This window comes from Notolepis coatsorum (assembly GCF_963971535.1).
Source record: "Notolepis coatsorum genome assembly, chromosome: 18".
Lineage (NCBI taxonomy): Eukaryota > Metazoa > Chordata > Actinopteri > Aulopiformes > Paralepididae > Notolepis > Notolepis coatsorum.
This window is the reverse complement of record NC_140182.1, coordinates 101,181,145-101,206,690: the sequence shown is the minus strand read 5'-3', so window position 1 is coordinate 101,206,690 and position 25,546 is coordinate 101,181,145. Positions and strand designations below refer to the sequence as shown.

At 44.5% G+C, this 25,546-nt stretch overlaps 1 protein-coding gene across 1 annotated transcript in view; it reads right to left on the bottom strand.

Moving 5' to 3' along the window:
- insc (INSC spindle orientation adaptor protein) overlaps nucleotides 1-25,546 on the bottom strand; it is a 151,492-nt gene that overhangs the window by 30,355 nt on the left and 95,591 nt on the right. The window contains exon 6 of the mRNA XM_084335305.1: nucleotides 21,268-21,381. Coding sequence (XP_084191431.1) covers nucleotides 21,268-21,381 — 114 coding nt within the window. The remainder of the gene's footprint in view (nucleotides 1-21,267; nucleotides 21,382-25,546) is intronic.

The following is a 25,546-nucleotide window of genomic DNA, read 5'->3' as shown; positions in this document are numbered from 1 at the left end:
CCTCCACTTCCTGTATTGACCCTATACCCACAGCATCTTTTAAGCGAATATTCGAGAGTATTGCAAGTCATGTCCTAAATATTATAAATACATCGCTTCTGACAGGTATTTTCCCAGACGCATTCAAAACAGCTGTCGTAAAACCCTTACTAAAGAAACCCAAACTAGACACTAATGTACTGACCAACTATAGGCCAATATCCAACCTCCCATTCATCAGCAAGATACTTAAAAAAATTGGGTAGCACTTTATAATAACACCCTGTTATAATACATTTATAAGGTATTTGTAGATAATGGACTAATCATGAACAAACCATTTATATACATTCATAAATGATTATTAAATCATTTATAACCATATTTGTATAACATTTACAGATTAGTTCTACATTATTTATAACTCATTATCAACATTGTTTGTACTTCATTTGTTCATCATTAAATAATGTTGTTTAATGTTTAGTAACACATTTGTAGATGCTTTGAAAAATGGATATGAAAAAACGACTATACTGTATCTCCATTAATTTTTCATTTTCAACAAATGATTTGTTAAGACATTCATAAAACATCTATAAATCATTTGCAGATGCTATTGTGGGGGCCAATCTGAAGTGAAGCCTATATTCATCATTAACAAATGTCTAATACGTTAATTATTTCATTTGTTTACTTTTTCATCACATGTTACAAATGTTGTAGACAGATTTCGGATACACCCTTATTTGTGACATCAAACAGTGACAGAATTAGGACTCAAGATAAATGCAATTGTATTAACATATAAAATACATGTGCATGACATAGTGTAACGTGGGGGGCACTAGGACCAAGGAGTACCCTGGCCGCGTGCATACTTTCGACAACAAATGTTTGTTTCCGCATTCGAGTTTTGCGCTCTGATTGGCCAGGTCATGTGACATGTGCGCCAATCATGGGACAGCAAGTTCTGCGCCTATTTCCGGGTCAAACAGCCTGCAGACTACCTGGCGTTCTATCGCCATGCTCTCAAGTTTCAAGTTTCAAGTTTCTTTAATAGTTGTCATACAGAAGTACAGAATACTTTTGTACAAAATGCTTCTTACTGTTGCGCTCCAGAGACTGTGCAAGACAAGATAAGTATGAAATAAAAACATAGTAAAATTAGAAGTAAAAAAAAGGTCACAGTGTTCAGTTTAGACATATGTACAATGTTCGATGCAGAATAGACGTAGTTACCATACAATATACAATACTGTGCAGTGTACTAATATACAATACTATATACAATACTATATAGTGCAAGGCAGAAATGGAGAAATGGGACGAGTGTACTAATATACAATACTATATACAATACTATATAGTGCAAGGCAGAAATGGAGAAATGGGACGAGGTGCAATTTAGGTACAATTCACAGTAGGTGTACGAGTTGTAGTGCAAATCCTTTATCAATAAATATAAAGTGTAAGTGTGTTTGTGTGATCTAAAGTGTGGAGAGTGGGGCTGCAGTGTGTTGTTTGTTTGAGTGAGTGTGTGCGTGTGGGTGTGTGTGCTGTGTGCATTTGATGGTTGTTGCATAGTGATTATTGTTCGTTTAGCGATTATTGTTCGTTTAGCAGCCTGATGGCCTGGGGATAGAAGCTTCTTCTGAGTCTTTCTGTGCTCGCCTTAAGACTCCGGTATCGCTTGCCTGACCGCAGCAGTTCAAAGAGGCAGTTGTTCGGGTGGCTCGAGTCCTTAATAATTCTCTTAGCCTTCCCCTTGCACCGCTTGTAGTAAATGTTCTGGAGGGTGGGAAGCCCCCTCCAATTGTGCGTTCGGCTGAACGTGTCACTCTTTGTAGTCTGTTACGGTCTTGTGCAGTGCTATTCCCAAACCAGGAGGTGATGTTGCCGGTCAGGATGCTCTCTATTGTACATGAGTAGAAGTTCCTAAGGATCTTCTGACTGACTTGGAACTTCCTTAGGCGCCTGAGGAAGTAGAGGCGTTGTCGTGCCTTCTTCACAACACTGTCAATGTGTGTGGTCCATGTCAAGTCCTCGGATATGTGGGCTCCGAGGTACTTGAAACTGTTCACTCTCTCAACTGGTGCCCCGTCGATGCTGAGGGGGCTGTAGTCCTTGACCCCCGACCTCCTGAAGTCCACAATCATCTCTTTTGTTTTGCTGACGTTCAGGGAGAGGCAGTTCTCCTGACACCACTGTGACAGGTTCTCTACCTCTTCCAGGTAGGCCCTTTCGTCGTTGGCAGAGATCAGGCCCACCACTACTGTGTCATCAGCAAATTTGATGATGGTGTTGTTGTTCCGCTGTGCTACGCAGTCATGTGTGTACAGGGAGTAGAGGAGGGGGCTCAGAACACAGCCCTGGGGGGCCCCTATGTTGAGCGTGATGGATGAGGAGGTGCAGTTGCCGGCTCTTACCACCTGGGGTCTGCCCGTCAGGAAGTCCAGGACCCACTGGCACAGGTCATAGTTCAAGCCCAGGTCCCTGAGCTTGGCTATGAGTTTGGAGGGGACTATGGTATTGAATGCTGAGCTGTAGTCGATGAACAGCATTCTCACATAGTTCCCCTTCCTCTTGTCCAGATGTGATGCTGCTGTGTGCAGCACATGGGCTATGGCGTCCTCCGTGGACCTGTTGGGGCGATATGCAAATTGCAGAGGGTCCAGGTTGATGGGGAGGGAGGAACAGATGTAGCCCTTCACTAGCTTCTCAAAGCACTTCATGGCTATGGAGGTGAGGGCTACAGGGCGGTAGTCGTTGAGGCAAGCGGGCGTAGATTTTTTGGGTACAGGGATGATGGTGGACTTCTTCAGACAGGTGGGGATGACGGCCTGTTCCAAGGACAGGTTGAAGATGTCAGTGAATACCGGGGCCAGTTGGTCGGCACAGACTTTTAGGACGCGGCCGGGGATGCCGTCCGGTCCTGCTGCCTTCCTGATATCCACTTTTTTAAAGATCCGTCTCACCTCATGCTCTGTTACCCTGAACACTGAGTCTCCATCAGCAGACCCCCCCCCCCCCCATTGCCGTGGTTTGTAGGCTGGTGTTGTTATTCACAGCCTCAAACCTCGCATAGAAGGAGTTGAGATCATTTGCTAAGGAGATGTCACTGTTCAGTTTGAGGGGGGTTCCTTTGTAGTCTGTCATTGTTCTGAGGCCCTGCCACATGCCTCTAGAGTCAGCCTGTTCAAACTGAAGTTCAACTTTATCCCTGTAACGCCGTTTTGCCTCTATTACTGCTCTCCTGACGTTGTATCTTGCCATCTTGTGTTCTTCCATGTTGCCTGTCACCAGCCCGATGTTGTATGCTGTTGTGCGCACTTTCAGAGCCTCACGGACGGATTTGTCTACCCAGGGCTTTTGATTTGGGTAGATATTAATTTTGGTGGTGGGGATTATTACTTCTACCTGAGTACAGACATAGTCAATCACCGTTTCGGTGTATTCGTTAATATTGGCTGTGTTATCACGGAGTACACTCCATTCTGTGCTTCCCAGCACTGCTTGGAGTGACTCTACTGACGTCACGGTCCAACGTTTAACCTCTCGCGAGACCACCGGCGTTCGCTTGAGACACTGTTTGTACTTAGGCAAAAGAAAAATTGCAACGTGATCGCTTTTACCGAATGGACTAAGAGCCTGTGACTTGTACCCATTCTTAAATTGCGAGTATACATGGTCTAATATGTTCTCGCCTCTGGATTCTAGGCTTATGTTTGGTTCACAGTGCCTACAAACTATTTTGTTTTCATTTATGATAACACAAGAATCATTCTAAGACGCAGTACGTGTATTTTACAGGCTCTGCAAACAAATCCCCCTCCTCAGAAACTGCATAGTGCAACTTTAAGAGATATTTAAAGGCTACTTTTCATAGGAGCCCCTCTTGAAATGTCATTCACACCATCCAATCTTCTTTCTTATCCATCCTGAAACAAGAAATGGGTTTGAGGAACAAGACATCTTGAGTACTACTACAGTAGCCTACTACTAGAGTATGTGTTGATTTGATTCCTTACAGGTTTATAGTGTTCATTATAGTGTGTTTCTTTAACTCCTTTGCCTTTATTTCATCCTCACCACTCGCATCAAGCCGACAAAGTGTATTTGTTTTTACATCCACGCCATTTTTGGAGGAGGAACTTGTTTTGCTTTGGACTGATATAATCCGAAACATTGTTTTTTCAGATGTACGGGACCACACAGTGTTTGTTTCCATTTCAGTATTTTCTGAATTGAACCCCATGCTAACAAAAAAAAGAGACAATATAAATCAGTCTAACAGTTTGATTCCCCTGCCAACCCCACTGTGTTCATCGAGAGGTTAAATCAGATGAACTCATCCATTCATCCATGAGGCTGTCTTGACAATAAAACATCCAGGCGGTCTAACAGGGAAACCCAATTATACATGTTCCTAGAGAGAGAGAGAGAGAGAGAGAGAGAGAGAGAGAGAGAGAGAGAGAGAGAGAGAGAGAGAGAGAGAGAGAGAGAGACTAAATCAGTATTAGTCGGCACAATCTGTCCGCCAGAACAGAGTGGCTTTTATGATACACTGGATGGGTGTTTAGCTGGAGTTGAGGATGTAGAAACAATTCTTATTGGAGACTTGGAATGTGGATATGCAACGAAAAGATGCACCCGTCTTCAAGTCCTTCAGTAGGTTTTGTGATCTGCACGGCCTCAGCCAGCTAATCACCCAACTCACCCGGGTATGTGAATCAACACAGACTACCATTGATCTCATTCTGACCTCTGACAAGTCCAAGATCTCCAGTAAAGGGGTTATAGCATGTGGGTTAAGTGATCATTATATGATATTCTGTACCCACAAACAGCTAAAACAAAAGGCCGGCTGTCACAAAACAGTCACATCTAGAGACCTCAAAACCTACTCTAGCGAGGCCTTTAACCTAGAACTGGAGAGCCTGGACCAAATTTTCAACAATACTAATGTGAGGTTTTGCCCGCTGCTCACTACCTTTTCTCTGTTTCTTTAAGCCTATACTGTTTATTTCCCTTCTATACTGTTTAGTTTCCCTTCTCACTCACTCTCTCTAGCCCCCACCCTCTCGTTCCTTACCCTTAGTGGCCACACCTGTTCGATATTCTATTATCTCTCGCACCTGTGGTGGCAGGCTAATTAGTCCCCCCGTGGGCTTTAAATACCAGGGCGCTTCCCCTCGTTTTGGCGTGGGGTCGTGTTGTATACTTGCCGAGTCATATTCTCTAAACATCTAGACTCTTTCGGGAGATCCTCTGTCTGCCTATGCTGTTCCATTCTCCGGCGTCGAGATGTTTGCTCCAGCCTTCGCCAGCTGTCGCCGTTGCCTGTGGGGGAGACTGGTCTGCGCTCCCTGTACTTCCACGGGAGGCACCCCAGCGTTCCACTGCAGACCCCCGCGCAGCTGTTCGTCCTGACGCACATCCAGACCAGCGCAGACGCTCTCCAGTCCTCAGCGCGCAACGCGCATCTTCCAAGGACGCTCGAGCTTGGCACGCTCTCCAGACCAGCGCGCAACGCGCATCTTCCAAGAACCCTCGAGCTTGGCACGCTCTCCAGACCAGCGCGCAACGCGCATCTTCCAAGGACGCTCGAGCTTGGCACGCTCTCCAGACCAGCGCGCAACGCGCATCTTCCAAGAACCCTCGAGCTTGGCACGCTCTCCAGACCAGCGCGCAACGCGCATCTTCCAAGGACGCTCGAGCTTGGCACGCTCTCCAGACCAGCGCGCAACGCGCATCTTCCAAGAACCCTCGAGCTTGGCACGCTCTCCAGACCAGCGCGCAACGCGCATCTTCTAGACCTTCGTGCTTGGCACACTCCTCCTCGCAGACGCACCCCGACGCGTCTCTCGGTTCCGGTGCGCACTCAAGCAGTGGCGCACCACTCTGTTCCTCGGCTCCGACAGTCGGCTACCCGGTGACGACACCTTCGCCACCGCCGCCTGTTCCAGCACCACTCTGTCCTCGGCTCCGACAGTCGGCTACCCGGTGACGACACCTTCGCCACCGCCGCCTGTTCCAGCACCACTCTGTCCTCGGCTCGGACTGCCGGCTCCCCGGTGGACGACTCCCTCGTCACCGCCACTGTTCCAGCACTCTGTCCCTCGGCTCGGACAGCCAGCCACCCGGTGGCGATGCCCTCGCCCCGTTGCTGTCCCTGTACCTTTACGCATACGCTGGGTGAGTTTTGATTGTGATGTCACTCACTCAGCGTAGTGCCCTTGCCCCCGTTCCCGCTGCTGTCCCTGTACCTTTACGCATACGCCTGGGTGAGTTTTGATTGTGATGTCACTCACTCAGCGTAATGCCCCTTGCCCCCTTCCCGCTGCGTTTCCTGTACCATTACGCATACGCCTGGGTGAGTTTAGATTGTGATGTCACTCTCCCAGCGTATTGCCTCTGTTTTTGGTTCTCACTTAGAATAGTATTTTTGGACTTTACATCTCCCCCTGTGTGTTTGTCACACGAAGATATTATTACTTTGTTCACTTTGTTATTTGGACTGTTCTGCACCTGCTCTGTTTTTTCCCTTTTGTGCATTAACTATCTCCTCTGTCCTGCAGAGCGGCCCAGATGATTTCCACCAGTCCTCCCAGTTCCTCCCTGTTCCCCAGCCCGTCTCCGCGGGCCTCAGTCCCCTCTGTTCCCTAGTTCTCCCCTTTCTAGTTCCACCTAGTTCCTGTTCCCTAGTTCTCCCCTTTCTAGTTCCACCTAGTTCCTGTTCCCTAGTTCTCCCCTTTCTAGTTCCACCTAGTTCCTGTTCCCTAGTTCTCCCCTTTCTAGTTCCACCTAGTTCCTGGTCCCAAGTTCTCCCCTTCTAGTTCCACCTAGTTCCTGTTCCCTAGTTCTCCCCTTTCTAGTTCCACCTAGTTCCTGGTCCCAAGTTCTCCCCTTCTAGTTCCACCTAGTTCCTTGTCCCTAGTTCCCCTAGTCCCCGTTTCTCCTGTTCCCTAGCTCTCCTAGTCCCTAGTCCTCTCTCCCTAGTTCTCCTTGTCCCTGGTTTACCTAGTCTCTAGTTCCTCTGTCCCAAGGCGTTCCCTTAACCTTCCCTTAGGCGTTCCCTTACTTTCCCTTAGTGTTCCCTTTTCCTGGCCGCCTCTTAAAGGCACCTTTCCTTCCCCTCATATTATATTTCCTGTATTTGTGATTCTCCCTTAAAGGGACAGTGCCCTTTTCCCTGTATTTCCCTGTTGTTCAATAAATATCTGTTTCTTGGCAAACCATCATACCTGTCTTGTGTTGTGCGATTGGGGTCGGTTACAAACCATAACAGTACGACCCCACCAAATCGACGACCCCAGCCAGCACAGACGGTGTATGTTGAGTTTGCCTTTTTTTTTCTTGTTCCCTCTAGCTCCCCTGTTAGCCCTGTTAGCTCCCCTGTTAGCTTGTTAGTCTCCCCTCTAGCTCCCCTGTTAGCCCTGTTAGCTTCCCTGTTTGCCCAGTTTAGCTTCCCTGTTAGTCCTGTTTAGCTCCCTTGTTAGCCTGTTACTCCCCTGTTTAGCTTGTTAGTCTCCCCGGTTAGCTCCCCTGTTTGCTTCCCGTTTTGCCCTGTTTGACCCCCCTGTAGCTAGCCATGCCCTGGCAGCTAACCCAGTCCCTCAGCAGAGCCCCTGTCTGCTAGCTTGGCCCCGGCTGCTAGCACAGCCTCTATGTTTATGCAGCCCTTGCTGCTGGCATAGGCCCTGTGGCTAGCCAGGCCCAAGCAGCTAACCCGGTCCCTCTGCATGGCCTCCACTTTTTTGTGTAGTTTATCCCACTGCTAGGACTGCCCTTTCAGCTAGCAAGGTCAGTTTTTCTCACACAGCTAGGACTGTCCTTCCAGCTAGCTTGTGCTCTCATGCTGGTCCAGCCCTGTCTGCCAGCCTAGCTCCGGCAGCTAGCGCAGCCTCTATGTTGATGTAGCAGTACAGCTAGCATAGGCCCTGTAGCTATCAGTGCCCTGGCAGCTACCCTTTCCCTCTGCTAGCCTGGCTCCGGCAGCTTGCGCAGCCTCTATGTTGATGTAGCAGTACAGCTAGCATAGGCCCTGTAGCTATCAGTGCCCTGGCAGCTAACCTTCCCTCTGCTAGCCCTTTCCCGGTGCTTCCATGGTTACCCCTTAGCTACCCTGCTCGCCCCTCAGTTCCTCTAGACCAGTTGCTCTAGTCCAGTTCTCTAGACCCAGTTCCTCTAGACCAGTTCTCTAGACCCAGTTCCTCTAGACCAGTTCCCCAGTTGCCCCTCTGCCACCCTAGTTACCCCTCGGCGACCCTGTTTCTTTTGCTAGCCCCACTCTTGTGGTGGCTTCCCCTGCTGGCTTGGCCAGTACCTCTTGTTTTGCCCCCTGCCACTCTGTCTGTATTTGTTTTGGGTCGCCGGGTGGCTCCCGTTGGAGGGGGGGATACTGTGAGGTTTTGCCCGCTGCTCACTACCTTTTCTCTGTTTCTTTAAGCCTATACTGTTTATTTCCCTTCTATACTGTTTAGTTTCCCTTCTCACTCACTCTCTCTAGCCCCCACCCTCTCGTTCCTTACCCTTAGTGGCCACACCTGTTCGATATTCTATTATCTCTCGCACCTGTGGTGGCAGGCTAATTAGTCCCCCCGTGGGCTTTAAATACCAGGGCGCTTCCCCTCGTTTTGGCGTGGGGTCGTGTTGTATACTTGCCGAGTCATATTCTCTAAACATCTAGACTCTTTCGGGAGATCCTCTGTCTGCCTATGCTGTTCCATTCTCCGGCGTCGAGATGTTTGCTCCAGCCTTCGCCAGCTGTCGCCGTTGCCTGTGGGGGAGACTGGTCTGCGCTCCCTGTACTTCCACGGGAGGCACCCCAGCGTTCCACTGCAGACCCCCGCGCAGCTGTTCGTCCTGACGCACATCCAGACCAGCGCAGACGCTCTCCAGTCCTCAGCGCGCAACGCGCATCTTCCAAGGACGCTCGAGCTTGGCACGCTCTCCAGACCAGCGCGCAACGCGCATCTTCCAAGAACCCTCGAGCTTGGCACGCTCTCCAGACCAGCGCGCAACGCGCATCTTCCAAGGACGCTCGAGCTTGGCACGCTCTCCAGACCAGCGCGCAACGCGCATCTTCCAAGAACCCTCGAGCTTGGCACGCTCTCCAGACCAGCGCGCAACGCGCATCTTCCAAGAACCCTCGAGCTTGGCACGCTCTCCAGACCAGCGCGCAACGCGCATCTTCTAGACCTTCGTGCTTGGCACACTCCTCCTCGCAGACGCACCCCGACGCGTCTCTCGGTTCCGGTGCGCACTCAAGCAGTGGCGCACCACTCTGTTCCTCGGCTCCGACAGTCGGCTACCCGGTGACGACACCTTCGCCACCGCCGCCTGTTCCAGCACCACTCTGTCCTCGGCTCCGACAGTCGGCTACCCGGTGACGACACCTTCGCCACCGCCGCCTGTTCCAGCACCACTCTGTCCTCGGCTCGGACTGCCGGCTCCCCGGTGGACGACTCCCTCGTCACCGCCACTGTTCCAGCACTCTGTCCCTCGGCTCGGACAGCCAGCCACCCGGTGGCGATGCCCTCGCCCCGTTGCTGTCCCTGTACCTTTACGCATACGCTGGGTGAGTTTTGATTGTGATGTCACTCACTCAGCGTAGTGCCCTTGCCCCCGTTCCCGCTGCTGTCCCTGTACCTTTACGCATACGCCTGGGTGAGTTTTGATTGTGATGTCACTCACTCAGCGTAATGCCCCTTGCCCCCTTCCCGCTGCGTTTCCTGTACCATTACGCATACGCCTGGGTGAGTTTAGATTGTGATGTCACTCTCCCAGCGTATTGCCTCTGTTTTTGGTTCTCACTTAGAATAGTATTTTTGGACTTTACATCTCCCCCTGTGTGTTTGTCACACGAAGATATTATTACTTTGTTCACTTTGTTATTTGGACTGTTCTGCACCTGCTCTGTTTTTTCCCTTTTGTGCATTAACTATCTCCTCTGTCCTGCAGAGCGGCCCAGATGATTTCCACCAGTCCTCCCAGTTCCTCCCTGTTCCCCAGCCCGTCTCCGCGGGCCTCAGTCCCCTCTGTTCCCTAGTTCTCCCCTTTCTAGTTCCACCTAGTTCCTGTTCCCTAGTTCTCCCCTTTCTAGTTCCACCTAGTTCCTGTTCCCTAGTTCTCCCCTTTCTAGTTCCACCTAGTTCCTGTTCCCTAGTTCTCCCCTTTCTAGTTCCACCTAGTTCCTGGTCCCAAGTTCTCCCCTTCTAGTTCCACCTAGTTCCTGTTCCCTAGTTCTCCCCTTTCTAGTTCCACCTAGTTCCTGGTCCCAAGTTCTCCCCTTCTAGTTCCACCTAGTTCCTTGTCCCTAGTTCCCCTAGTCCCCGTTTCTCCTGTTCCCTAGCTCTCCTAGTCCCTAGTCCTCTCTCCCTAGTTCTCCTTGTCCCTGGTTTACCTAGTCTCTAGTTCCTCTGTCCCAAGGCATTCCCTTAACCTTCCCTTAGGCGTTCCCTTACTTTCCCTTAGTGTTCCCTTTTCCTGGCCGCCTCTTAAAGGCACCTTTCCTTCCCCTCATATTATATTTCCTGTATTTGTGATTCTCCCTTAAAGGGACAGTGCCCTTTTCCCTGTATTTCCCTGTTGTTCAATAAATATCTGTTTCTTGGCAAACCATCATACCTGTCTTGTGTTGTGCGATTGGGGTCGGTTACAAACCATAACAACTAAACGACATGGCCCCCCTACGAACCACCAGGGTAAAATATCGCGCTGAGCCGTGGATGCACTCCGAAATATTAACCGCTATGAAAACCAGAGACAAAAAATGCTCTGAGTTTCGTAAAAGTCAGTCAAAGCTTACCAAAAGCTCGAGCAGTGAACTCCAAGCCCACGTGACTGAACTCAAACTGGAAAGAAACAGACTAAGAAATTACGTAAACTCCATGATCAAAACTGCAAAAAATTATTTCATCAATGACAAAACCGAGGAAAACAAAAATAAACCCTGTGAACTTTGGAAATTACTCAATAATCAACTAGGCTGCAGTAAAAAACTTAAAACATAAACATAAAGACAGATAACACGCTCATCACAGACCAGCTGGATGTGGCAAATTACTTAAAAAATATGTCACAAACATAGCCACAACACTGGTAAACAAACTACCCTCCCACTCAGGGCATTTTGGGGTAGAACACAATAACCTAGGGGTCCGCAAAGACGATTTCAAACTAGAAATGGTAACAACAGCTGAGGTGCACAAAAAACTGAGTGACCTCCAACCTAACAAGGCCACTGGCCATGACAATATCCCCTCCAAATTCCTCAGAGACTCAGCAGCCGCCATCACCCCAGTCATCACACATCTCCATAAAACAGGGACACGTAAAGACATCAAAATTGCGAGAGTAACCCCCCTGCACAAAAAGGGCAGCAAATTGGACCCAGGGAACTATCGCCCTGTTTCTATTCTTACCTCCATCTCAAAAGTCATGGAAAAAATTGTATACGAACAGGTCGAAAAGTACCTTGCGGAAAAAAATCGAATCTACTAATTCCAATCTGGCTTCAGAACATCCCACTCCACTGACACATGCCTTCTCTATTTGAATGACCATATCAAACAAGAGGTGGAAGCGGGCAAATACTGCGGCATGGTCATGCTGGACCTACAAAAGGCTTCGACACTGTCAATCACTCCATTCTGATTGACAAGCTAAAAGCTATTGGTTTTGATAGTCTATCAGTGAGCTGGATGCAATCCTACCTGGAGGGGAGAGAACAGATGGTGGAGGTAAATGGTACTCTATCCCCCCTCCTCCCAGTGAGCTGTGGCGTTCCACAAGGAAGCATACTAGGACCGTTACTGTTCCTAATTTATGCAAATGACATGTCGTCAGCTTGTGACTGCAACTTGTTCCTGTTCGCGGACGACTCAGCCCTGCTGGTCTCTGACAGGAACAAGTTACAGGTTGAAAAACTATCATTACACATGGGTAAAACAGAGTCCATTCTCTTCGGTTCAAAAAACAAACTCAGCAAGACCGACGGCTTCTCAGTTACAGTGGGTGACAATATTGTCACAAGGAAAGATGAAATTACATACCTGGGTTCCATCCTAGAGGCAAATCTTTCCTGTGACAAAATGGCATCCAATGTAATAAAAAAAGTCAACCAACGAACGCGTTTCTTGTACCGGATCTCTTCTCTGGTAAACAAGAATACCATGAAAACCAGGAGCACTCATTCAAGGGTACTATGACTATGCTTGCATCTCATGGTACCAAAGCACCTCAAAGGCGCTAAAAACAAAATTACAAACATCTCAAAACAAACTGGTCAGACTACTGCTTGACCTTACTACTAGAACCCACCTCACCCCTGCCCACTTTGACAACCTAGGATGGCTTAGAGTAGACGACAGCAACAACAATGGGCCTGGTCTACAAGATACACTACACCACTAAGGTACCTATGTACATGTCAAAATACTTCCCAAAGGTCAGTGAATACCACGACCACAACACCAGAGGGAGCTCCACAAATCATGTTAAACCCAGATTCGGCTCAAACAAGGGACTAAACACATTTCGCAATTATGCAACAACAATGTGGAACGCCCTACCCACAGCTGTAAAGGAATGTGAATCACTACCCACCTTCAAAACCTCTCTAAAAGAGCACCTACGGGAGACTGCAATCCGAAACTGGCCCCTGTAAATGTCCAAACCCAACCCCCTTTAATGTACAGTTCCCCCCCCCCACCCCACCCACCCAACCACCTCCAATGTACAGTTTCCCCCCCACCCCACCTACCCAACCTCCTCCAATGTACAGTTACTTCTGCCTCAAATGTATATACTCTCTTTTTTAGACTCTTTTTGTATCACAAACAGTACTGTATTTGTAGATCTGGTATGTAGATGTAGCAGTACTGTCTATCTGTATGTCATGTAGGGCTGTCCCCGACTAAGAATTTGGATGGTCGACTATGATTGGCCAAAATGTGTCGTTAGTCCACTATCGGTCGAAAAAAAAAAATATATATAATATATGATATATATATATATATTTTTAAATATATATATATTTTTTAAATGTTATCATTCCATTTGGGCTGTGGGGGTGCTTAAAGGGGAGATGAAGCATAGCGATAAACACATAGTCATAGCATCAAATTAGTATTTAGATAAACCACAGAAAAAATCACGTTATAAAAATAAGGCGTTTCTAAGAAAAAACTATTTGTAATGTCCATTTATGTAGCATTTATGAACATGTGCGCCGCCATTTTGTTGCTGACGTCACAGTGTTGGTTTGGTGTACAGTATACACTGTGGGTTAGCTGCATAGTAAACATAGTAAACTCCCGGGAGCGATGGCTAGCTAGTTAGCACCACCCGGGAGCGATGGCTAGCTAGTTAGCACCAGCCGGGAGCTAGCCATCGCTCCCGGGTGGTGCTAACTAGCTAGCCATCGCTCCCGGGTGGTGCATCGCTCCCGGCTGGTGCTAACTAGCTAGCCATCGTTCCCGGGTGGTGCATCGCTCCTGGCTGGTGCTAACTAGCTAGCCATCGCTCTCGGGAGCTAACGCCGGTACCCGGCTGGTAGAAGTGGAGCTATGTAGCCAGCAGGCTAAATGGTCCCGACGCTGGTTGAACTGGAGCTATGTAGCCAGCAGGCTAAATGGTCCCGACGCTGGTAGAAGTGGAGCTATGTAGCCAGCAGGCTAAATGGTCCTGACGCTGGTAGAAGTGGAGCTATGTAGCCAGCAGGCTAAATGGTCCTGACGCTGGTAGAAGTGGAGCTATGTAGCCAGCAGGCTAAATGGTCCTGACGCTGGTAGAAGTGGAGCTATGTAGCCAGCAGGCTAAATGCTCCCGACGCTGGTAGAAGTGGAGCTATGTAGCCAGCAGTGATGCCGGTAACGCGTTACTAAGTAACGCGTTATTGTAATCTGATTACTTTCCCCCGAAAATAGTAATCTAACGCGTTAATCTTTAAAAGCCAGTAATCTGATTGCAGTTACTTGTCCAAGTGGCTGTGCATTACTATTTCGTTACTATCTCATCATAAATTCATAATGCATGCGGAATGCAGTATTTTATTTCGTTTTCGACAGTCAAAAATACATTTTTGAGCTGTTTTTCTTATTTGGGAGTGACGTGGTGTGGCAGTGAAAGGGTTACACAAGAATGTGTCCTCGCGGCGTGACTGGACTCTCTGTCTGTGAGTGACTCTGCTTTGGCCCAATCACATTCCCCATCCACAGTCTGCGAATCAGAGGCAGAGTAGGGCGGGTCTTCACAGCACGTCATGTGACATATGCGCCAATCGTCTGACAGCAGGGCTCCGTCGCATTCGTCTGAGAATTCCACCCCAAAACGCTTGTCTAAACGAAGTGAAACCGCAAGAAGACTAGAGAGACATTTATAAAAACAATTTAATAGTTACAGTTGATATAATTGAATAGTTCAGCCTGCATTTGTTAGATGTGAATGGATACACTGGTTTTGTAAAACCACTGGCTGGCTGCTCTAATGCTCTCCCACAGTTCTTCAGGTGGGAGAACACGAGTGACAGAGAGAGGGGAGAGACACACACACACACACACACACACACACACACACACACACAAGCACAAGCACGCGCACACACATACACACAGAGAGGGAGAGAAGGGATTATATTATAATAATAATAATAATTATAATTATTATTATTATTATTATTATTATTATTATTATTATTATTATTATTATTATTATTATTATTATTATTATTATATTAGAGATGTAGGCTGTCTGGGTGGGGTTGGAGAGAAAGAGGCATGGGGTGAGAGAGAGAGAGAGAGAGGGGTGAGAGAGAGAGAGAGAGAGAGAGAGAGAGAGGGGTGAGAGAGAGAGAGAGAGAGAGAGAGAGAGAGAGAGAGAGAGAGAGAAAAGCTCTTATTTGCCAGATTTACAGTTAATTTACATGTTAAAGAGAGACTGCTTGTATGTTTATAGAGAGACATTTATAAAAACAATTTAATAGTTACAGTTGATATAATTGAATAGTTCAGCCTGCATTTGTTAGATGTGAATGGATACACTGGTTTTGTAAAACCACTGGCTGGCTGCTCTAATGCTGTGAGCATCATAGACTGTTGCTTTACCATACTTGATGGTACAGAAGCTGAAGCACTAGTTTAACAATTTACGTTATGTGCAGAGAAACAAGTTAAAAACAATTTATGCACTTTCAATAAAGCGTTTAAAAAAAACTGTTGGGGGAACGACGACTTCGTAACCTAGTTACTTTCAAAGTAACTAAGTTACTCTGATAATCAAGTAATCAGTAAAGTAACTTGGATTACTTTTTAAAGGAGTAATCAGTAATCAGTAATCGGATTACTTTTACAAGTAATCTGTGGCATCACTGGTAGCCAGCAGGCTAAATGCTCCCGACACTGGTTGAACTGGAGCTATGTAGCCAGCAGGCAATGGTCCCGACGCTGGTAGAAGTGGAGCTATGTAGCCAGCAGGCAATGGTCCCGACGCTGGTAGAAGTGGAGCTATGTAGCCAGCAGGCTAAATGGTCCCGACGCTGGTAGAAGTGGAGCTATGTAGCCAGCAGGCTAAATGGTCCCGACGCTGAACTGCCTGCGCCGGTCTGTCTGTCGAAGACCGAGGGAACCGCATCAGGCTTCAGCTGATTAGTGGTCTTCTGGACAACAACAACAACAACAACAACAACAACAACATAATCCGAGGCAATGAAGTTGTTCGCTGGAGATCTTCATTCCCTGTCCAACAGGCTGATTGCGCCGCCTGAGTGCAGCCAGCCTGAGCCAACGTGCCAACAACACTGTTTTTTTCACTGGTAGTTTGTGGAAATTAACCAACTTTCCTCTCTCTTTCACACGGTAAATTAGTTTGAACAGCCAGGAGCAATACAAAAAGAACCACTGTGGTCCCGTTGTTTGGTAGGCAACATTTGACTGACCCGACAGTCCATGTTTACTATGCAGCTAACCCACAGTGTATACACCAAACCAACACCGTGACGTCAGCAACAAAATGGTGCCGCCCATGGCGAAAACAGAGAAATATATTTTTCAGACAAATAAGCAGGATTTCACATTTTATTATAGGACCCTGTCTTACACAATTATGGTACACAACAAACAAACTAGGATCACATTGTTCACTGCTTCATCTCCACTTTAATGTTTGAAGGAGTCGACTGAAGGCTTCTTGTCCTCTGCAAAAGCATGCAATTGGTCCACATCTTGATATTTGTCTAGTCTAGTGTGTTCATTAGATGGGTGAAATCCTCTTTCAGTGCCTCTGTGCCTGTTTTTGTAGGCAGTTAGCCTCTGGTATGCGTGCCATTAGCGTTAGCCACGCTTCTAGGCCTCTTTTCTTTTGGAAAGAATGATAAAAAAAAAATAAAAAAATAATACTTTTTTTTTTTTTTTTTATATTCAACTAAGAGGTTGGCCAGTCGACTACGGCTCCTTTCGACCGATTTGTCGACTAATCGACGAATAGGGGTCGGCCCTAATGTCATGCGTGTCATATATGTTATGATGAATTGAAAATGGGGGACCCTGATGTAAACAAGACGAAAGAGAGAGATAGTGAGAGAGATATTGAGAGAGAGAGGGAGATATTGAGAGAGTGAGAGGGAGAGATATTGAGAGAGAGAGAGATATTGAGATATTGAGAGAGTGAGAGAGAGAGAGAGAGAGAGAGAGAGAGAGAGAGAGAGAGAGAGAGACAGAGCGACAGAGAGAGAGACAGAGAGGGAAAGCGGAGCCTTTGTCCTTACGCTTTCTAATATTGGTAATGGAGATGTCATTGAAATGTACACATGCCTATTTATAAATGTTTCTGAACTCAATCTGAACTAAGCACCGCTTCCTTTTCCCATGTGTTTTAAACATCAGCTTATGACGTGATGATTGTCTTATCTAGTACAGGTCCAAAGTTGATAACAATACCACAGAAAATGTGTGTTTTACACATGTTTTTCTAATGGTATATAGGTATGTTTATCCAAAATGGCCATTGGCACCAATGAAGTAATGTGCGCAGAGGATGTCGAACAAGTCTGGATCTTTACGCAGAGAGAAAACCATATCCTGGATAAACATCCCTCAAGTCAGGTATCGTCGTTTCCAGAATTTCATTGGCTACAAAAACGGTCAATCATTTTCACCGTCAGAAGCACGTAATAGGTCAAGTAGGGTGTCAATCAAACTTAGCTTTCAAACAATGTATTGGTTCAGAGACACTAAAAGAGCGGGATGCCCTCAGGCCATCAGAACATTAAGAGGTGGTTAAGACAGAAAGTTAGGGTTAAGGTTAGGGTTCCATCCACAGCAGGGGAACTTAAACGTTTTTTCTGAAAACATAAAAACTTAATTTTTTTGAATAGTATTATATTGTTCCACCCCAGGTGAAAATCTGCATATAATGTATACCTAGGTAAATGGAATATTGCTCCACTTCTACAAGGGCTATTTGCATATTCTTGGTATCTAGGAACATCTATGGACCTCAATGAATGTATTCTCAGTGTCAGAAATATTGTGTCTATTACTAGGCTTGCTTAAATTGTGATGAAACAAAGGAAAATATGAATTATGATTTTTCTTTTCATCTTTGACAGTGAATAAAACCATGATAATAATGACCAAACTTAAAAAACTGCCACTGAGCTCATTCAGTACCCTCTTGAGATCATGTGTACAAAAGATCTAAGGAAATTAATAAAGGGAAGATGATCAAATTGAAGGTTTTGTATATACAGTACTGAATTCTCCCATCCGGACCAATGCAATTTGAAATATTATTATAGAATATAGAATATATGCTTATACATTACCTTATTATAGCCAATTCGCACATTTATATATATATACATATAGTATCTTTCAAATGGCCGAGTTCAATTTGGATATAGTATCACCAGGCGTGCATAATAACATATACTGATATTTAATGTAATCGACTGTACTTTTTTATTTCCCCCACAGTGTAACCATTTTGTAACTAATTTCAGATCTAATTCTTCCTACATGATTACAATAGTGTGGAGAAACTGACTGCGTTTCAATATTTGTCAAAAACGTTACCTTTTGTAGCTTATTATTGCGAATCATAACAATTATTGATATGATTCATTCAGAACGCTGAACTTTGAAACACCATAGTGGACCACAGGAAGTGTATAACGGAGAAATTCCAACACTGAACGATAGCTAGCGATCCCCTCTTCAAAATGGCCGCAAAAAGATTCCAATTCCCATGGTTCAACATTTCCATTTCCGCTTCCGGGTCAAAAAACGAGTGGAAAATAAAAACTTAAAATTATATAAATACACTTTTAACCTATTGCTAAACTATTGCCAACCTAACGTTTTACATTCTACATGTATTTGTGACATAGTAGTGATAATAATACTTGAAAACGGTTGATTTTAAAATCACAAATTATTTTGCATCTTTATAAAAATATTAATATATGATAATAATGTCAAAGGGGTCGGTACCGACCCTGTCGAGTGGAACAGGTTAACTTATTTGTAATACATAAACATTTTCATTGCAATACTTGTGGCACCCAAGGCCCTGCTCCAGAAGGTTGGAGATCTCACTCTGGACATACTGTAGACAGCCGCTCCATCTGCCCTTCCCCAAAGGTCCACAACCTGGGTGTCATCCTGACTCCACCCTTTCCTATCAAGCCCATGTCAGTTCTGTCACCAAATCCGCCTTCTATCACCTCAGAAACATCTCCAGACACCGACCATCACTTTCATCTCCAGACTCCGACTCCACAGCTGAGACCCTCATCCATGCCTTTCGTCACCTCCCGCCTGGAATACTGCAATGGGGTCCTGTCCGGGGTTCCAAGCGAAACCCTGGACAGGCTCCAGTATGTTCAAAACTTAGCTGCCAGGGTTCTCACCCGCACCAAACCCTGGCAGCACATCACCCCCACCCTCATCCACCTCCACTGGCTCCCCATCAAATCCCGCATCACCTACAGACCCTCCTGCTCACATACAAGTCCCTCCATGCTCTGGCACCTCAGTACCTCACTGACCTCCTTCACCCCTACACTCAGTCATGGTCCCTGCGATCCACAGACACTGGTCAGCTCTCCATTCCCCGAACCAGACTGCAGACCTTTGGGGACAGAGCTTTCAGCGTGGCAGCTCCCACCCGCAGAACTCTGCAACGCCCCAATTCTGGACTCCTTCAAAAAACTCCTCAAAATCCATCTCTTCAACATGGCCTTTGACCCCTAATTTCCTACATTGAATGTTGTGTCTGCCCACCATGTTTGTTATTGTTGTTTTTCCCCCTATGTAAAGCGACCGTGGGTTTCATGAAAGGCGCTATATAAAACCAAGTTATTATTATTATTATTATTATTATTATTATTATTATTATTATTATTATTATTATTATTATTATTATTATTATTATTATTATTATTATTATTATTATTATTATTATTATTATATTATTATTATTATTATTATTATTATTATTATTTTTATTTTATTTATTATTATTATTATTATTATTATTATTATTATTATTATTATTATTATTATTATTATTATTATTATTATTATTATTATTATTATTATTATTATTATTATTATTATTATTATTATTATTATTATTATTTATATTATTATTATTATTATTATTATTATTATTATTATTATTATTATTATTATTATTATTATTATTATTATTATTATTATTATTATTATTATTATATTATTATTATAATATAATAATAATAATAATAATAATAATAATAATAATAATAATAATAATAATAATAATAATAATAATAATAATAATAATAATAATAATAATAATAATAATTATCATCATCATCATCATCATCATCATCATCATCATCATCATCATCATCATCATCATCATCATCATCATCATCATCATCATCATTATTATTATTATTATTATTATTATTATTATTATTATTATTATTATTATTATTATTATTATTATTATTATTATTATTATTATTATTATTATTATTATTATTATTAGGCTACAACATAACGTACATTATGTACCTTTTTACCTGTGGTCGATTAGTACTTTATTGTGGCATGGGACATACAGTACATAGATTGGTGGAATCTGCTGGTGATGGACACATTTAGATTCATCCTTGAGAAGGTCAACAATGACAGTGATACTTGATATACTACATTCTTACGCAAATAGAATAGAATAGAAGTACTTTATTGAACATTTGTTTATGATTGATATACTGTAGAGTCAACTTTTCTTTTCTTTCTTTCTTTTTTACAATACTATATTTTCATATTATATTATATACTATACTATACAATGGAGAGGAATCCCTTCAGATGTTTTCTGTTGGGTATTGGTTAAGCCCCCTGTTCCTTTAACCAGCCCTCTGAGGGTTGGGTATTGTGAGAAGGAACCTGGGAAAGGTGGACTGGATTGATAGGTGAAGTGGAAGCTGTAGCGCTGCTCTGTGATCAATGGTCACTCCTAATGGAAGCTGACAGTATTGATCTGAGGTGTCCGCGTGTGCATGTGTCTGTGTGTTCGTGTGTATACATGTTTGTGTGTGTGTGCGCGCGCACACACACACACACACACGTGTGTACATGTAAATGTGTGTGCATGTGTGTGTGTGTATGTATGTGTGTGTGTGTGTGTGTGTGTGTGTGTGTGTGTGTGTGTGTGTGTGTGTGTGTGTGTGTGTGTGTGTGTGTGTGTGTGTGTGTGTGTGTGTGTGTGTGTGTGTGTGTGTGTGTGTGTGTGTGTGTGTGTGTGTGTGTGTGTGTGTGTGTGTGTGTGCAGCTCAAGCCCCCACCAGGAAGAGTCTTATCAAGAGTATCCTGGAAGCGTCCAGCAAACTAATGGCCACTTGAGACCAGCTGTCTGTACTGTCATGCCTTATCTCTGGGTGAAACAGCTTAGATAGATGCTATAGCTTTTTAGAGCAGTGTATGAAAAGAGAGATATTGGGTTGTCCTGTATTAGTGAACAGCACATACTGTAGCTTAGGGCCCCACCTCCCCAAACCAATCAGAATGTTATTTGAAAGATATATTCAAAATAAATAATTTCAGTATGACTGCTGAATTAGTACTCAAGGCCCTCTTAGTAATTTAACTGGTCATAGGGAGGTAAGTCAACCAATCGAAGGGCCCCTTACTCATACATATGGAACTGTCTAAAGCAGAGAGGGATTGGAGGATTTCCAATGGGGCATGTCTAAAGAGAGGCGTTAGGATGGAGTGTCAAAACCAGACCCACCTTGGCGATGATGCTGCAAAGCTGGGGTCCGTCCTGGGTGAGGGAGAGCAGGTTACTGATGGCACTGCCGATGGTGTACACACTGTCTGACGACTCCACCTGTCGGATCAGGACCTGCAACAGACAAGAGTTAAAGGTGAATGATGCCCGTTTCAAGAATTCACAACATGTTATGTTATTCCTGTGACTCTGGGATGTTCTGCTACTATGTCTAAAGATGCATCACTCTACCCTAAAGCTAGAAATTCGAAAAAATAACCATGTAATTGTTCACTTGGATGACATGTCACATGTCAAATGTAATGATTGCTTAATATCTGAAGAGAAGGAGATCTGCATTGCTGATCTGGTCATTTGTGTGATACTATAATTATACAGGGCCCCCTCTTATCATGATCACGTTTGCATTGTGAGGCATGTCTCTCAGTTTTCCTTTAGACCTTTCTCAACTAGTGTTGTTTTTGATGCATTGCAATCCATTTATACCAGGAAATCAACTGGAGAGGATACTCAGCAGTAAAATAGAATAGAATACATTAGAGCATAAAATTGGCAGAATAAAAGCAATGCATAAAGTGCAGACATACAAATAGGCATAAAATGAGCATATAATTGACATAAAATGAGCAGACAGAATAAAGTAGTGCAATAAAATAGCTCTCGTTGACAATACAAGAATCACGTTTTAGTGTAAAACTTACATCATATAAGAACTCAATGTGATAAGTCACCAGCCTTCTGAGAATCTTTATCATGGATGTGTACTCGGACTAAATTCCGCTAGTTATATTCCTCTACCGTCTGAACATTCATACGCTATCACAATTGACATATGCTACGTGTCTCATCAAACAATCGATAATGCGCTATGAATCAACAACTTGTTAATACTGTATCCATTAGCTGTATGCTCTAGGTCGCCACCCCACCTATGCTTGGACTCCAGTCACAAATGAAAAGCACCTCTATTGCCTTCCTGCACCTGCATGATGCTTTAATACTCCATTAGTATCACATAAAATAGACATTAAAAGGCTATGGTGAAGAGAAAAGAGCTTACTTTTGAAAATATTTAGTGAGCTAGCCCCCCTGATGTCCATAGGTAAAGTGTCCCATAGCTTTGGTGCATAATTAGCAAAGGCTGCATCCCAGATTTTCTTTTGGCTGCTGTTACTGTAGGAACCTTCAATAAACCTGTAATAGATTATCGTAGTGTTCTTGCGGCCACATAGTTGACAAGGGAATTGGCAATGTACCTTGGTCCTGTTCCATTTAGTGCTTTGTATACAGTATGAGGACGAGGACCTTAAAATCAATTCTAAATGTTACTGGAAGCCAGTGCAGAGTAGCTCAAACGAGACTGATGTGGTCTCTCCTCTTAGTTCTTGCACGTCATTGCAAGTTCTTTTCAGTTATCAGATCATTGATTAAGAAAGATTAGTTGGACAACGATCTGGCATTAACACTATGTGGACCGTCCACGAGTTAACTCGTGATTCGATTCCACCCGTTGAGGACCAGAGCCACGAGTTAACTCGTGGCGAGTTGTTATTGTTTTATTCCATATTTATAACGCTATTAACGTCCGCGATCGACATGCAGGACCTACCCACATATTTGATTTTCGAAACATGCAATACCGGCCAGATCCGCTTAGGGGCGCCATCGCTCCACTGCAGTATCATTGAGGGCGATTGAAAAAAAATTCTTTTCACTGTATGTGGGCGGATCATATGAGCCTCGGTTCCAAACGAAGACCCCCCATCTTTGATCTCGTTACCGAACGCATATTTCAGCCTGGAATAATGGGATTTATGATTAGCCAATGGACATATCGATCTACCAGATTCCGATGACTAATGACGAAATGCTGCCGGCGATCACATGGCCTGATGGTAGGATACTATTCCCCCAAATTACAGCTGGATTGGACATTGTTTTAAAACCTAACATGATCGATCAGTGACATTGGCTACCTGAACGCACACTGTATTGCTAATCAATAATACTAATCGGCGTTCCCCGCCGCCCCCATTTCATCCATAGATGCTCTGTAATAGTCCGGATACTACGCAGTTTGTTTTCATTTCATTCGTATAAATATAGAGCAGATTTTTATTTTATTTAAGCCATTATGAAGGCACGGTTTATGCACTCAAGTGACAATGAGAATGGACAGATAGCAATACTATAAATTATATATATAATATATATCTGTCCTCTGGCCTATAAATCGGCGCAAGACTGTGGTCGCCAAAGTGTTAACCCTCTAAAGCATACATACATTCGCCTGGACATAGTGACATATGTTTGCCAATTCTGAGCTGTCAGTATCAAGTGTTATACCCTTTTTATTTATTTTTTTATTATTATTTTTTAGCATTTTTACAGCTTTATTGGTCACGCAGGACCGACAGAGGAGAGGGCGAACGGGAGGAGAGGTGGGGAGGACATGCGACAAATAACGACGGGAGCTGGGATCGAACCCGGGTCGGCCGCGTAGGTGTGCGAGGCACTATGGTATGGGCCACAAGGGCGCCCCGAAGTGTTATACCTTTTATGATTCAGGGGAACCTACACTTTATTTCTGGTGCAGTGTCAAGTCACCATCATATACATTACCTTTGTGTGAGCATACAATATTTAATGTAAAAAATTAAAAGACAGGGAATCGTGGGTGCTCACATCCACATGAGGTTTATATCTTAGTACTATTAGCATATGGCTAGCATCATAATAGAGCAAGGTGTAAAAGCTCATGTACCTGCATGTACATAATTATTATGTACAAATATTATATTACAAATATTGATTAATGTGTCACGTGGTACAGAAATTACATGTGAAGAAGACATAATGGTTTACTGTCAACTATGTCTGCAATATCGGAATCAAGGATTGATTAGAAGGGAACCTCAAATCTTCTAATGTAATGTAGGCATTATGTAATCTGCATTCATAGGCACACCTTTCCTCACCACACACACACACACACACACACACACACACACACACACACACACACACACACACACACACACACACACACACACACACACACACACACACACACACACACACACACACACACACACACACACACACACACACACACACACACACACACACACACACACACAGTGTGTACAGTACCAGGGAGAGTCACTGGCATGGAGCAAATGTATCACGACTCTGCATGTGTGTGTGTGTGTGTGTGTGTGTGTGTGTGTGTGTGTGTGTGTGGGGGGGGGGGGATGGGGTGTGGGGCAAAGATTAAGTGGGAGTGTTCAAGTGATCCAATCAGATGATCCAATCTCTCTCTCCCTCCCTCTCTCTCTCTCTCTCTCTCTCTCTCTCTCTCTCTCTCTCTCTCTCTCTCTCTCTCTCTCTCTCTCTCTCTCTCTCTCTCTCTCTCTCTCTCTCTCTGTTATGTTCTGTCTATCTCTCTCTGTGTATACAGTATGTATAATGTTGTCTCTTGTCTTGGGTTTGTCTATTTATGAGTCTCTGTTTAGTCTAGTTGTTTATTTTGTCCTGTCTTGGTTCAGTTCAGTTTCCACGGTTATAGTCCTTTTATTTCCTGTAGTGCCCTGTAGTCTGTTTCCCTCCCAGATGTCTCTTGTTTGTAATTATCCCCATGTGTATATCTGTTTGCTCTTCCCTGTGTAGTTTATTGGATCATTTATGTACAAGGTGTCTCCTTGTGTTTTCCCCTGGGGTGTCCCTGTGTGTAATTCTTTCTGTATCTGTTATCATTCTTTCCAGTTTAGTTATTTCAGTTCTTCATTTTTGTTGATTAGACAGCCCGGCTGTTCTTTTTGTTCCCAATAAATACACGCAGTCTTGGATTCAGCACATCACCTGCATTCTGTCCTGCATTTGGGTCCGGCCCGAGTACATCTGACCACATCACACCCCAGAGTCACACAAATGTGGTACGATGACTAACTGTGCTGAGAGAAAACATACCGTGATGCAAAACAGTGAGGTATGATGACTAACTGTGCTGAGAGAAAACATACATTTCATGTCATGCACATCACACCTGGGAGCTTCTTCTGATGACCACTGAGCAGCTCCGCTGTAGCAGTTGGTGGTTAAATGCCTTGCTCAAGGGCACTTCAACAATCAATGTTGGGGAAGGGAGAGCATTAATCATTCACTTCATCCACCCAGACATCCTTGCCAGTCTCGGGATTTGAACCGGCAACCTCTATAACCTTAAGTCATGTATTTCAGCTCATCATCTGACGCTGTGAAGATTTGGGCCAACTTGAAC